The sequence below is a fragment of the Mesocricetus auratus genome, unplaced genomic scaffold (assembly GCF_017639785.1).
Source record: "Mesocricetus auratus isolate SY011 unplaced genomic scaffold, BCM_Maur_2.0 Super-Scaffold_6730, whole genome shotgun sequence".
Taxonomy (NCBI): Eukaryota; Metazoa; Chordata; class Mammalia; order Rodentia; family Cricetidae; genus Mesocricetus; species Mesocricetus auratus.
The window spans coordinates 1,879,163-1,892,286 of NW_024429184.1; the positions used below are offsets into that span (position 1 = coordinate 1,879,163).

The 13,124-nt window shown below is 41.7% G+C and overlaps 1 protein-coding gene across 6 annotated transcripts in view; it reads right to left on the minus strand.

Moving 5' to 3' along the window:
• Musk (muscle associated receptor tyrosine kinase) overlaps positions 1-13,124 on the minus strand; it is a 93,189-nt gene that overhangs the window by 10,580 nt on the left and 69,485 nt on the right. For 2 of the 6 annotated variants that reach the window (XM_005085046.4, XM_040737911.1), the window contains 3 exons: positions 8,687-8,950; positions 7,149-7,324; positions 6,458-6,481 (listed from right to left, as the gene is read on the minus strand). In XM_005085046.4, the coding sequence (XP_005085103.1) occupies positions 6,458-6,481; positions 7,149-7,324; positions 8,687-8,950 (464 nt within the window). The remainder of the gene's footprint in view (positions 1-6,457; positions 6,482-7,148; positions 7,325-8,686; positions 8,951-13,124) is intronic. The other 4 variants (XM_040737927.1, XM_040737915.1, XM_040737929.1 and 1 more) reach the window with 2 other exon arrangements.

Below are 13,124 nucleotides of genomic sequence, written 5' to 3' on the forward strand. Positions count from 1 at the left end.
AAATACAAAAGAAAACTATATTTCAACAGGTGCCAAAGACCTTTGGAAAAGTGCATTTTAAGGTGATGATTATAAGAAGTGCCTGTCTGCCTTCTTAGTTTGGAATAGGGGCAGCTCACCATGGCTAGCTGAACAACAGGAAACCTTTAACACATGGAGTGCCCAGGGCCATTGAGACAGCATTCATGAATGTGTAGGTTATAAGGGGTGTTTATGAATGACTCCTAGTCTAGGAGCGGGCATAGTGAAAACCCCTGCCTACACATGACTAACCAAGTGGTTTTGAACGGTAGAGGTCAAGCTTGGTCACCACTGTGACTCAGGAAGATGCACAAAACGGAACGACATTCGGTACAACAGTAAACATCTGGGTGCGGTTGGTGGAAGCGCGCCTTATTAAGGCACAGCATGGTGGGCTTAGACTTCCCAGGTTCTAACAGTGGTCCCCAGTCACTCCCAGCTTTTTCAATTCAGAGGGAGCCTTGAAAGAGTCAGCTAAACTCCTCATTCTGAACACAGTAAGAAATCACTACTAAAGCATACAGATGAATATCTGTTTTTATGGGTGGGTTTTTACAAAGCTGTTCATATGACAGAAAATTGGTGTGGTGGATAAAGATTTTGCTACACAAGAATGAGGGAGGGAGTTTGGATTTCCAGAGCCCAGGTGAAAAGCTCGTCACCCCAGTGCTGGAGAGGGGCACCGACATCTGGGTCCCAGAGTTCACTGGCTGGCCCATCTGGCCAATGAAGGAGCACTTGGTTCAGTGAGAGTCCTTGTCTCAAAAAAAATGGATACTGATGAAGACATCAATATCTAGCCTTCACATATGTACACGCCGGTGCCCCTACCCACCCCACACCACAAACACACACTGAATTATCATAAAGTATATTTTAATGGTGTATGTTTTAAAAAAAATCCATGATCATTCCATAAGATTTACTTTTTAAATACAAGAATTGACAGTTTGGCCAGTAGTTCTTTTGCATGGTTTTAAACATGCCCTCCTTTCTGGATAATTCTATTATCATCCTTTGATCATTGCTCAGAACAGGTTACACTGGTTATATCCAGGAGTGTGTCAATCACCTCCCTGGGACCAAATGACCCAGTCAGACTTCTATTATATTTCCTTTCTATGCTTAATTTTTTCTGTAACGAACTTTGTATCTTTATCTTTTCCCTAGGACCACCAAGAATTCACTCATCCATAGACAAGTACACTGATTATTGCCAAAGATTCTTGGGAAACAGGGGCATTGTGGCCTTCCTTTTCAAGGAGGCACAAACCAATAAGCAAACTATTAGCAAGAAAATCCAAGAGTACATTGTGAGAATAGGAACAGGTACTTATGAACGATTAGGGGCAGTACCGGGTTCAGGTCTAGAGACCCTGGGTGGGTCTTCTTATGTAAAGTTAAATTAGATATAAATAACGAAGGGGCAACACCGGTGGAAAACTACTATAGTCTGAGCATTTGTCCCTTGAAAAGTAAATTGTGATTTGTGCCTTTATGAAAGAGGCCTGAGAGCCCTTTCCACCTGCCTTGAAGGGTTACAGCGAGAAGACAGTGACGTAGGAAGCTCTGTCTACGGCAGCCGTGCGTATGTCTGTGCCTTAATCCTGGATAACCAGCTTGCAGAACTCTGAGACACAGACTTCTGTGGCTTGCAGGCTCTCCTATCGTGCTTTGTTATTGTATCCTAATGGGGCAAAACCAACATGACTGCGTAGGGGGCATTACAATAGCTGAGCGGAATGAGGGTGGGGAGATAATGCTTTACCAAGAAGAAATTCATGCACCAAGCTGTTGTACTTCCCACAGTTTCATTGTTGCAGATAGGAGTTCCTACAGTCAATGCAGATATCATCTTTAGGTCATTAGAAGGTCTCGAGTGCTGAGGGGAGTTATTTGGCCTTTGGCTTGCAGCAAGTGGAGGGGAAAAAAAAACCCAAAGGAGGGCTTCAAGTGGTGCAGCAATTGGCCAACTTTGTGCCTTAGAATGATGTCTCAGCTGCACCCTGTGACGTCATCCCCACTGGGCCTCATCTCTACCTCCTAACAGGACCTCTTAAGTAAGGAGCCAGAAAGAGATGCCTGATGCGCACCGTTGGCCAGGATTTCTATGACACACACACACCACCATAAAGAAAAAATGTAAAAGCCTCTGTCCAGACAAGGGGGAAAAAGAAAAAAAAAAGTCACAAGAAAAATAGCCAGACACATTAAACTATGTGCTTTCCAAGCCAGAAGCTAGAAAAGATACCATTAAATCTATAGGATGGTTAGAGAAATGCGATGCCACTCAAGAGCTGCCCATCCTGCTGTTTCATCTCAGTTCCTGTGGTAAGAGAGAACCACTGGGTAATGTTCGTCACCTGAATGATTCACTCTCAAGACAAAACACCTAACTAAAGACGAACTGAATCTGAAAGAGACTCCAAGATAAGAATAAAGAGTAATATTAAAAAATGTACATTTATTTTTAAACCTAAATAATGATGAAGTGACTGGGAGCTTTGCCGGATTCTCTAAAGATTCCACAGTGGGGCAGAGTGAGGAATGAGAAGGAGGAAAAGCCTGGCTTTCATAGGAAGAATAACTAGCCCCAAATAAGTCAAAAGTGAGTCCTTGGAACCGTCCCATCTCTGCCTTCCCAGCACGGGTTTTGTGGTATCTGCCATCCCAGTTGTCTTTTACAGGGTGCCAGGGCTTGAACATCCACCGTCGCGCTTGTACAACAAGCCCTCTGCATTTGAGCCACCCTGCATCCAAGCCTATGGAGAGGGATGGCTAGGCAGTTAGCACGAGTTCATTCAGCACTAATGAAAGACCACGCCTTAGTCACAGACGGCGACTGTATTCCAATTTTCACTGGACCGGCTTCTGTCTGTCTGTCTGTACTCAGTCTGGAGCAACCCTCCATCCTCCTACTGCCAGTGCACGGTAGACGCGAAGCTAAGGGCTTTGGAACTCAGCTGACGAAAGAAAGAGCTGAAAGTTGGGCACGTTTAAATGGGGAAAGAGGAGGAAATTACAAGGAGACAGGGCATGCGTTTCCAAGCATTTTAGAGCCTATGCTACAGAGCATGAGCCAAAGGAGGGCAAAGAGCACCAGCTTTTAGAAGCTACAGAGGACAAGTTCAGTTCAATGTGTGGCTGAAATGTTCTCACAATTAAAGGGGTGCATTTTGAGTCAGGAGAGGGAATGCCTGTGGAGAAGGTATTCTCCCCCACGGGAGGGTTTACGTGAAAGAATTGCTGAGAATCACTTCCAACTCTGCTTCTGTGAATTTCTGCCTTTTCCATCCCCACAAAACAGACCCAATCAGCATTTCAAATGATTAAATGATTAAAATATTAGCTCATTGCCTAACTCTCCCTCCCACTCTCCCTCCCTCCCTCCCTGCCTCCATCCCTCCCTCCTTTCTCTCCCTCTCTCCCATTTCATTTGTGGCTAATATAGTAGCTGACCATTATGGAAAACCGAATTTTAGAGGCAAAGCATACATTTATTGTCAAACTGTCCGGATGAATTAGAGATAGGGACATTTTGGTCAATGGGAGCGGATCAAGAACTCATAAGGGAGCATGGAAAATCATCCGTGTCTTTTCTAGAATGAGTGCGCTGGAACAACCAGGCAAACTTTTCACGTGAGGTCTTGTAAATGTAAAAAAGAAGGTGACAGCATCCGCTGTAACAATTTAAAACTTAGACACTGACAATGGAGCAAGAATCAGACAAGCTGGGGCTTGAACACTGGCTTTACCTCACACAACATAGGTCACAGGGGGGGGGGCAGGTTGGTTGACCTCTTTCACACCCACTAGAATGCAGAAAGGATCATGTTAGCCGCACCTACTTTCTTGTAGGACTGTTGGAGAACTTATGAGAGACTGTGTGCCGCCACACTAATCAGTTTGTCAGGACTGGGCTACACAGCCATGCATTCTTCCGGCGCATGAGCCGTGAGAGAAAAGTTGGAAAGGATGAGAGGATGGAAGAGATGCAGCTCTCTGTTACCAGAATAAGCCAGATTGCATTTCTTTTTCTACAGAAGCTTTGAAACAGAAGGTGGGCTCACTGTTGAGTGTGCCTGGAAGGCACGTGGAATCCCACAGAAGAGACAAACAGCGTGCTTAGCACTGAGTAATGTAAATATGGCAATGTCCTGCGTGTTCGAGGAGGTATTTTGCTTCAGCAGAAGATGATATTAAAATAAAGCAAACCCAGAAGCTGCTGGAATTCCAGTTCCCATGCTTGAGCAAGTAAAACACAATGCAAAGATAAAGAAGGATTTAAATTTTTTTCCAAATGCTCCTCAAAGTAAACTAGTAATGATATTTGGAATTTGCTAAGGAGCCATGAAGCCGGGGCAGCAAGATGGCTGTGTGTAAAGGCATTTACAGCTGAGCCTGGTGAACTGCATGTGAGTCCCAGGATCCATATGGTAGAGCTGACTCCTGACGCTTACAAATTATCCACTCACACATTCACACACACATATGCCTGCACACACATACACTCACACACATACTCACTCACACATGCACACACATGCACACTCACACATGCATGCACACACACACTAAGTAAGTAAATGAGTGCAATAAGATATTTTTAAAAAAGAAATCATAAAACGAGGAATATTTGAGGGCTTGATACATTCCTATAGAACACAAGTTGGTGTGTATAATCAGGACACTTTCCTTGATAAAATTAACCCACTATAAGATAGCAGAGAAGACTACTAGCTTTTAGTTCAGAGAGCACAGACATACCCCATCTATATGTAGAGAAAATGATCCCTTTACAAGTGCTAGAGCTAGTTTTCTCAAACGATCTCACGAAATTGTTTTCTAAAGACAAGAAAATTAATATCTGTGGCTAGTTTGTGCTGCTCAGCATCTCAGCTTGAAGCAGTTATTTCTCTCCTGCATGTGGGTCCCAGGGATTGATCCATCAGGGTGGGCAGCAAGTGCCCTTACCTTTGATCGTCTTGCTGGCCTTCCTAATGACCCTTTTAAAATGATATCATTGAACACTGCAAACACTATACTGAAAAGTGGTTATCCTAAAGCAATGACAACTAACCAAACAAAAATTAATCCTTGTTCTATCTCACAGTCCAAGGACAGCATTCTATATTTTATTTTTGCCTCAAAAGAAATGGTAAATAGGTCGTTGAAGAGACAGGCAAAGCTGCATTGTTTGAACATAATGCAGGAATTGAGCTGTGACACAATACTCCTCAAATATGCCCAAATTTATGTGTCAATGTAAAAAAAATTAAGAGAAATCTCAAATCCTAGATTGCACTCCACACCTAGTACACCAGGATGTATATGTGGGGAACCCAGGCAGCTACATTTTTTTGATGTTTTCCAGCTGATGTCAGTGTGTTGAATGGATGAAGAATCACTCTGAGTCAAGGCAACATCTGCAATTCCAGAAGAATCGAAGCCAGAAAGCTTGAGGCTAGCCTGAGCTACTTAAAGAGATCATGTGTAAAAACATCCAGTATTTAGGACGCAGCTCAGATATAGAATGCTTGTCTAGCATTGGGATGGTCGTGGATTTGTTCCCCATCACCACCAAAAAAATCTCACTGTATTTGAGTGTCTTTTAAGAAGGATAGAAATTTCTAATTCTTCAGACAAAAACAATGTCACAAATTAGTCTTGAAGATTTGATTTTTAAAGAACACAGAGCTAGTGGGTAGGGAAGGGAGGTGGGTCTGGAAAGAGTTGAGTAGAGACGTGAATTAAATGAATGAATATGATCAAAATACATTATGTGAGAGTCTCAAAGAACTAGTAATAAATATACAGAAGACAATGATATTCCAATGACACACTATGAACTTTCTGTTACTAGTAGAATGATTAATTTTAGAATTAAAAAATATGCTGAAAAGTAGGATTATAGATTGTTTTCTTTTCATTTTTCTCCTTTGGTCCACATGACAAGAGGTTCTATAATTAATATAGAATTTGTGTGCAAAACTTCAAGGACTAAAAGAAGACTAAGAAAAATAAGTACACCTATTCTCAAAAAAGGAAGAAAGACTTGTTACAAATGAAGATCAAAAAACAGCTCAATAGAAAAAATATAGTATATGTTTCTATCCAAAAATACTTACGTAATACAAAATTGTCACTGCAGAATCAGAAGTCTTCATTTAAACTTGGCTGATTTTGCAAACATATGAGGCATACCATTATCTTGAGGAAGAAGATAGCACTTGTTCCGTTCACTAAGAGTCACGTTCTCTGTGTTCTACTTAGAAGCTGTAAGCCAGGGGAGGGGAATGAGCCCGGCCATGGAACAGGGGTGCTGATAATGTTCGGTACATTCTGTTCTGGATATGGGGCAGTGTAATGTAAATATACATGCACGAATCCACTCACAGACACAGAGGGTTTCAGAGGCACAAACGGAATTACTTACTTGTTATGTTCTCTTTTTTATAATCTGAGGGGGAAAGGATAAAAATTGGTTTTAAGTAAGCATTAAGTTATCTCCTAGATCCTCGAGCTACCGCTAAGAAATGCGACTTTCCCTGCCAGCATTTAAACAAGTGACAGAAAAGCATTCGAATGTCGAGAGAGCTCATCTCTGAAGTCAAACCAGCTGTTAGGGTAGCAGCATCCTTGCAAATGAAATTCATACGGCACCATGCAGTGGCTCGGTTCTGTTCTGTGAGGTCAGCGTTTACGAACATGTGGCTTGCTTTCTGCATGCTCAAAAAATCCGCATCGTTGGCTAAGAAAGAGGATTATTTAGTCCTTTACGCCATTCCTCTGACAAACTATGAGATGTCTCTCAGCCATTTCCCCATACATTCAAGAATATCTTACACTCGTGGGATCCCCTATGGGATAAAGCAAGACCCAAGCAGCGGTTTAAAAGCGCCCTTTGATTTGTTTGAAAACCAATGAAATGAATCCTTCACGCCAACCTGTATAATTAGGGTAGCGTTAGGATTCTGCTATTGTGTGTGTGAAGATGGCTAAGCGAAAAACGTTAGAACAGCCTAGAAAGCCTGAAAAACGTTAGGAGTGTTAAGCACACACCTTGCTTGACTCAAAACAGCAAATTTTCCTTAACTTCCGAAGTCTGGGAGGGAATTCTTTGTTACCTAAATACGGCAGTCTTGTGCAGGCCTTCGGGTCCCGGTGCAAGCTGGGAAGCTTGCTGCAGTCTGGCACTGGAAGGAGATGCATCCCGGAGCTGTAGAGTCCTCTGTGGGTCTTTCCCTCCATCGCCAGCCACTCCTTTGCACAGAACAGCTCCTTCACCGCCAAGCAGTACTCCCTGAAAGGTTGAAAGGCGAGCAGGACTTGATGAATCACGGCCAGTGAAAGACACACTTCCAGTGAGGCTTAAAGTTTGTGTGTCTGAAACATTGTTGCACCGTGGTGTCATTGCTTACAAAAGTATTTTTGAAATGACTCCTTTTTGACTTAAATAACGTGAAACATTATAAGATACAGTGTACTATACTGTGAGATGAATTACTCTCTTGTTTAGTTTTTTGTTTTTAATTTTAGAAGAGCGAGGCGATCAAGGTACAGGGGCTGGAGAGCAGATAGCTCAGAGGTGAAGAGCACTGGTTGCCATTGCGGAAGACCCGGGTTCAGTTCCCAGCAGCCATAGGCCGGCTCACAGTCATCTGTAACTGTAGTCCCAGGGGACCCAATAAGGCACTTACATGGCGCACACACAGGCACGCAGGAAAAATAGTCACACCCGTGAAATAAGATCAATAAACCTTTTAAAAAAAAGATACAGAAGCAAGGTTGGCCACTTAAAGAGCATATGCACGGAGGGGCATGGGCCATCATCGCTTCGGGCCTGATGGGCAGGGTTTGAGGAAGCACCACACTCTGATCGTGCTTGCCCTGCTCCCTGGACTATAGCAGCAGCTCCAGCCATGGTTTACGGGAGCGCACTGGGTTCCTTGGCCAGCCCTTCCCCGGAGAATCAGCGTTCTGCTGGAGGGTATGAATGCTCCCACCTGATATGCCAGGTTAATGACTGAGTGTGAAGCTGTTAAGTCTGGACAGGCTGCGTAATGAGTGGCAGGGCTGAAGGGAGACTAAGTTGGACTAATTGGAGTTTGGAAGTCAACATTCATCAGGGCTCACTAGGACAAATTGCACCCAGACAGACCTGGGTAGTTCCCAGTTAAGATTGTTGGGGCTGATAATAAGAGGAGAACACAGTTCAAGGGGGAAAAATAATTAAAATACACAAGGGATTGGCTGCAGCACAAGCTCGTATTTCATGCCTCTGAGCAAGCACATGCATACACACATAGAGAGTACAACAGGTGGTCTATGTCTCTGTCAAGTAAAGAATTTTGTGTGTGTGTGTGTGTGTGTGTGTGTGTGTGTGTGTGCATCTGCACACATATATCACAGGGCTCTTTTGTGGTGTGCAAGACACTTTTTGGCTGAGCCAGATTCCAATGCTTTCTGTACATTCAGAGTATTTGTGTAAGAGATTGGCATCAGTGGTTTAAATTGGAGAAATTTTGTCCTTTCCATTGTTACTTCTTTTGGATGAATGGCGAATTTTGCCAGCCCTACTGCCCACAAACAGCGTCTTCCTTTGCGATCTGTTGGGATACAGATAAATCATGGGATTTTTCTTACTTGTTTCTCAAAGTTTTACCTGCAAATGGGCATGGGAGTAGGTGCCATTCCAGGGCTGCACTCTTGGAAGAGGTGGTTACACAGCAGGGCCTCGGCAGCTGGCCGGCAGAGTGGGCTCACAGCCTTCAGCTCATTCCACGCGGTGTGGATCAGCAGCTCCTGGGCCTCCTCAGGGTCCGAGTAGGAGGTGTTGAAAAAGACAAGGGTGTCTTTTGCCAGGGCTGAATCACACACCTCCCCTCTGTACTGGGCGCAGTAGCCTTTGTTGTCTTTCTGTGATTTGCTGAAAGAAGCCATGAACAGTGTAACCGGTCATATGCAATTTCTTGGCATCCGTCCAGTTCCCACCAACCTCTTACATCTGCATCACAGGAATAGGGAGAGACTGTCCTGGCAAATGCGTTGAAATGTTTCAAATGAATGATCTCCCCATTTCCAGCAGCAACGGTGTCATTTCTACACACCTCAGGCTGTGGAAAGCTTTGGGAGTGGTCAGGAGCTGAAGGAATTCCGGCATTTCTGTTGTTTATGCTATGCACAGAACGATTGTTCCTACTACAGTCAGCTCACATATGTCTTGCACATAAACTGATACAGTCCAAGAAATGGATAACACGCGAAAGAACATATCAATGCCCCCCCCACAGAGAAAGTCATTAGCTTTAGGAACACTCAAGGTTGCCAAAGCTAAGTACCTAAAATGTTTAGTCCATTCCCATCTTGGCTGTGTCACTTGTTTATGTGGACAATAATAACTCATAGGCTAACTGCCAATTATTGAATATTTATCACGTGTAGGCACCATCATGATCTTCTGTATTTCTATGATTTCCATAAGATGTCAGTCACTATCAAGATGGAAAACTTCAATCATGTACCTCATTTAAATGTATACTTATACCATTAAGACTTAGCTTTTCATTACCATTCTATAAAAGATTTAGAGTAAGGAAATTCAACACACGGAAATTTGTGAACTTTTAAATGGACTAGGGAACACTATTTGAACTTGAAAACTTGGTGCTCTATAAATCAACATTGTCAGCTCTCTGAAACAAACACACTAGGACAATATACAGTGAGTCCAAATAGCATCATGTTTCATGCGATAGCTTCAGTTTGGATTGGTCATTTGCTAACAGGCCATCAGGATCACTTAATGTGCCATTTAATTCATAAGAGATATTTAAGATAAAAAGCCTTGAATAAGAAAATAAGCCACTTAGGCAACACAACCTGTGGTGGCACACACACACACACACACACACACACACACACACAAATAGAGTCGTGGTTGCTGTAGCTCAGAAAAGACAGATTAATAACTAATAACCAGAAGTAGCCCATCCTGGTTTGACAAGGGACTCAAAAATTACTATATCTTGGTAAAAATGAGAGAGTGAATAAGAACAGGAAGAAAAAAACAAAATCCTGCAATAGTTAAAAAAATTACCACTGTGTTTGACCTCAGGACTACTCTTCCAGGCTCTAATACCAAGTGTTAACTACTTAGTGAAGTCAATTTTTGTTTTTCCATCAACCTAGACATATAACACACATTGGCGATTTTCCTTTAATTGCAGGTTTGGCAAAAGAAAAGGACACTACAGAAACTAATAAAAGTGACCTCAGAAATAAGGAATTAGTAATCAAAGAATAAAAGAGCAAAAGAAGGGAATTGAAAGAGTCTTGACTGTTTTAGGTAGCACACATACGATTTGATTAGATGCGCATCCCAAGCATATGAATACTTGCTATATATACGTTACCCTTTTTCCTTCTTTTTGGAAGATATTCATAAAACTCAAGTTTCACACAGCTATCCAATTTTAGATACCAGATACGGATGCAAATTGAATTATTCCAGTCTGCAGACTTTCTATAATGTGCCTTTAAGTAATAATAATGATAAGAACCCTGAACGGTGCTCCCAGCAAGAACCGGGAGTTGAGGTGAGCAGCAAGTCTCCACCCAGCCCATGTTTTCTGTGGGCATCTGCCCGGCCCACTTGAAACTGTGTGACTAACAGGGTTCCTGCCGCTGCCGCTGCGGGCAGTCTTACGGGCGGCTGGTCCTGTTGCCCTTTTGAACACTGGGGCAGAGGTCGCAGAGTTCCCTTCTACAGAAGGTTGATCGCTCTGCACTGTTCGGGTGTGTTTAAGAAAGCATACACGTTAACGTCGCACATGGTACCCACTCCTGCGTTGCCTGACAACCCAAACCTGGACGCACACCTTCTGTAGTGGCAAGAAAGGGTATCAGATCCGAGATCCCCCATTCACTCATGCGATTCTTCCTTCCTTTTCTCCCTACTAAAACAGGTCTGGATACGTTTTGAAATACTACCTCCCCGTCTCTTCCCTTTGAGCTTTGGCCAAAGGCACATGCAGAGGGCCAGCTATGTCCTGTTTGGTTTATGATATCCCCTGCTGTAGTGGAGGTACACTCGATAGCCGTCCCTGTCCTCGGAGCCTCCCTTACATAGCAACTGCTGCACTTCCCCTACCAAGGTGGTGGCCAAGGTTCCGGGCCATTCATTCTCTGTCTTCAAAGCAGCTGCTTGTTGTCTGTACGGGACTCACTTGCAGAGGCCAGCAAATACAGCTCAAGACCTGTCAGACTCAGTTCTTAAAGAAATACCCAGATTCAAAACCGACCTAATGATTTTTTTGATAACATTTTAAAACCTTGGAGTGTGGTCAATTATGGCTATTCATAATTACATGTACTTAAAACCAATTTAAATGTTCACATCTTTGTACCATGTGGGGCACCGTTTTTTTTTAAAGTACCATCCATATACATGTCATTTTTTCCAGTCTTTTGTTTAAGTAAAGCTTTCTTTTCAGCTAATACTTAATTGACAGGAGTTTTGTGTAGTATGTATGGCATGATGATTTGAAATTTGCATATATCATGGACTGGCTAAGTTGAATTAAAAACATATGTATAACCTCAGATGCATATTATCATTTGTGGGGAGAACAGTTAAAATCTATTTATTGATTTTTAAAGGATACTACACATCATGATTAACACTAGTCAGCATGACCTATGAAAGTTCTCTTCAACCTGCGTGTGACTGAATTCAAGTCCTTCATATTTTAAAGCTTATGCTTTTGTTTAAAACTTTTTGTTTTCTCCTCAGAACTAAGGATATCTACATTTTAAGTGGTTGTAAAAACTTAAGACTGTTTAATGATGCATAAAAACTACGTGAGCATTAAGTATATGTCCACAAATGAAATTTTATTTAAAAAGTGTTCATATACTTTCTTTGGTTGTTTTGTGCTAAACTAGCAGGCTGAGCAGTTTTAATAATGTCTGTATGGCTCACTGAGTGAATATATTAATATCTGACCCTTTATAGAAAATGTTAGCCAACCTCCGCTGTAGCATACTGATCAAATGTCACTTTGCTGAACTGCCAAGCACAACGTCCTCAGTGAGGAGGACATGACCTCTCATGCTTCCTGTGAGGAAAAGCTAAGAGCTGTTTTCTATACAAAATGCACTAGAGTACAAAGAAGAAACTCTTCTTATTTAAAAAAATGGAGAAAATTGATTTCGTCTCTCCCAGAAGCCAATATAGAGAAAGAACATGAGGTTGGGTGGGTAAGGAGGGGGAGGATCTAAGAGGAGTTGGGAAACAGAGCAAGTATAATAAAAAATACCATATGACATTCTCAAAGAAAAAATAAATACATTTATAAACCAAAAACGAACTATATTAATACTATAGACAGATATTTTATATATTGAATATTTGTGCAAAATAGGTTATGTTCTTTAATAAACAGAAAAATCAGGATTGAACTATAAATATGCTTTTTCATCCTGTAGCTTTGTCTCATAGCATATTATAAACCTTTGCATGCATCTTAAAAAACAGAGCTTCTAATAAGTTTCGTTTATCAGTAGATACATACATATGTTTATATATTCATGAGCGTGGATAGTTGTGACTAGTACTATTAAGTCTTATTATTTCCTTAAAATAGATTTCTAAAAGTGGGTTTTTTGGTCTATAGATATAACCACTTTAAGACTAATAAAATTTTATAAGTTGAAAACTATAAACCCAGTGATTTTCTCACTATCAACAGAGTTTGAGAGTATTATATTATCACAAGAGAAAAATGGATGGGGTGATTCTTTTCATTTTCTGAGACATGGTCTCACTTTGTTGCCTAAGATGGCCTCAAAACCTCACAATTGTTAGTCTCAGTCTTCTGAGGCTTGGGATAACCTGCATCATTACCACATCCAGTTAGAAATTATTCTTTGACTAGCATTTATTTATTTACTAACATGCTTAAACTTTTTTATTTGAATTCACTTGCATGGAGATGATCTATGACTAGTTTTTAAGTCCTTGGAATTTATGATTCCAGTATTGCACTGTCTTACAATTAATCTTCATGTGCAGGAAAATGTAAATCCTCCAGTGACATGGG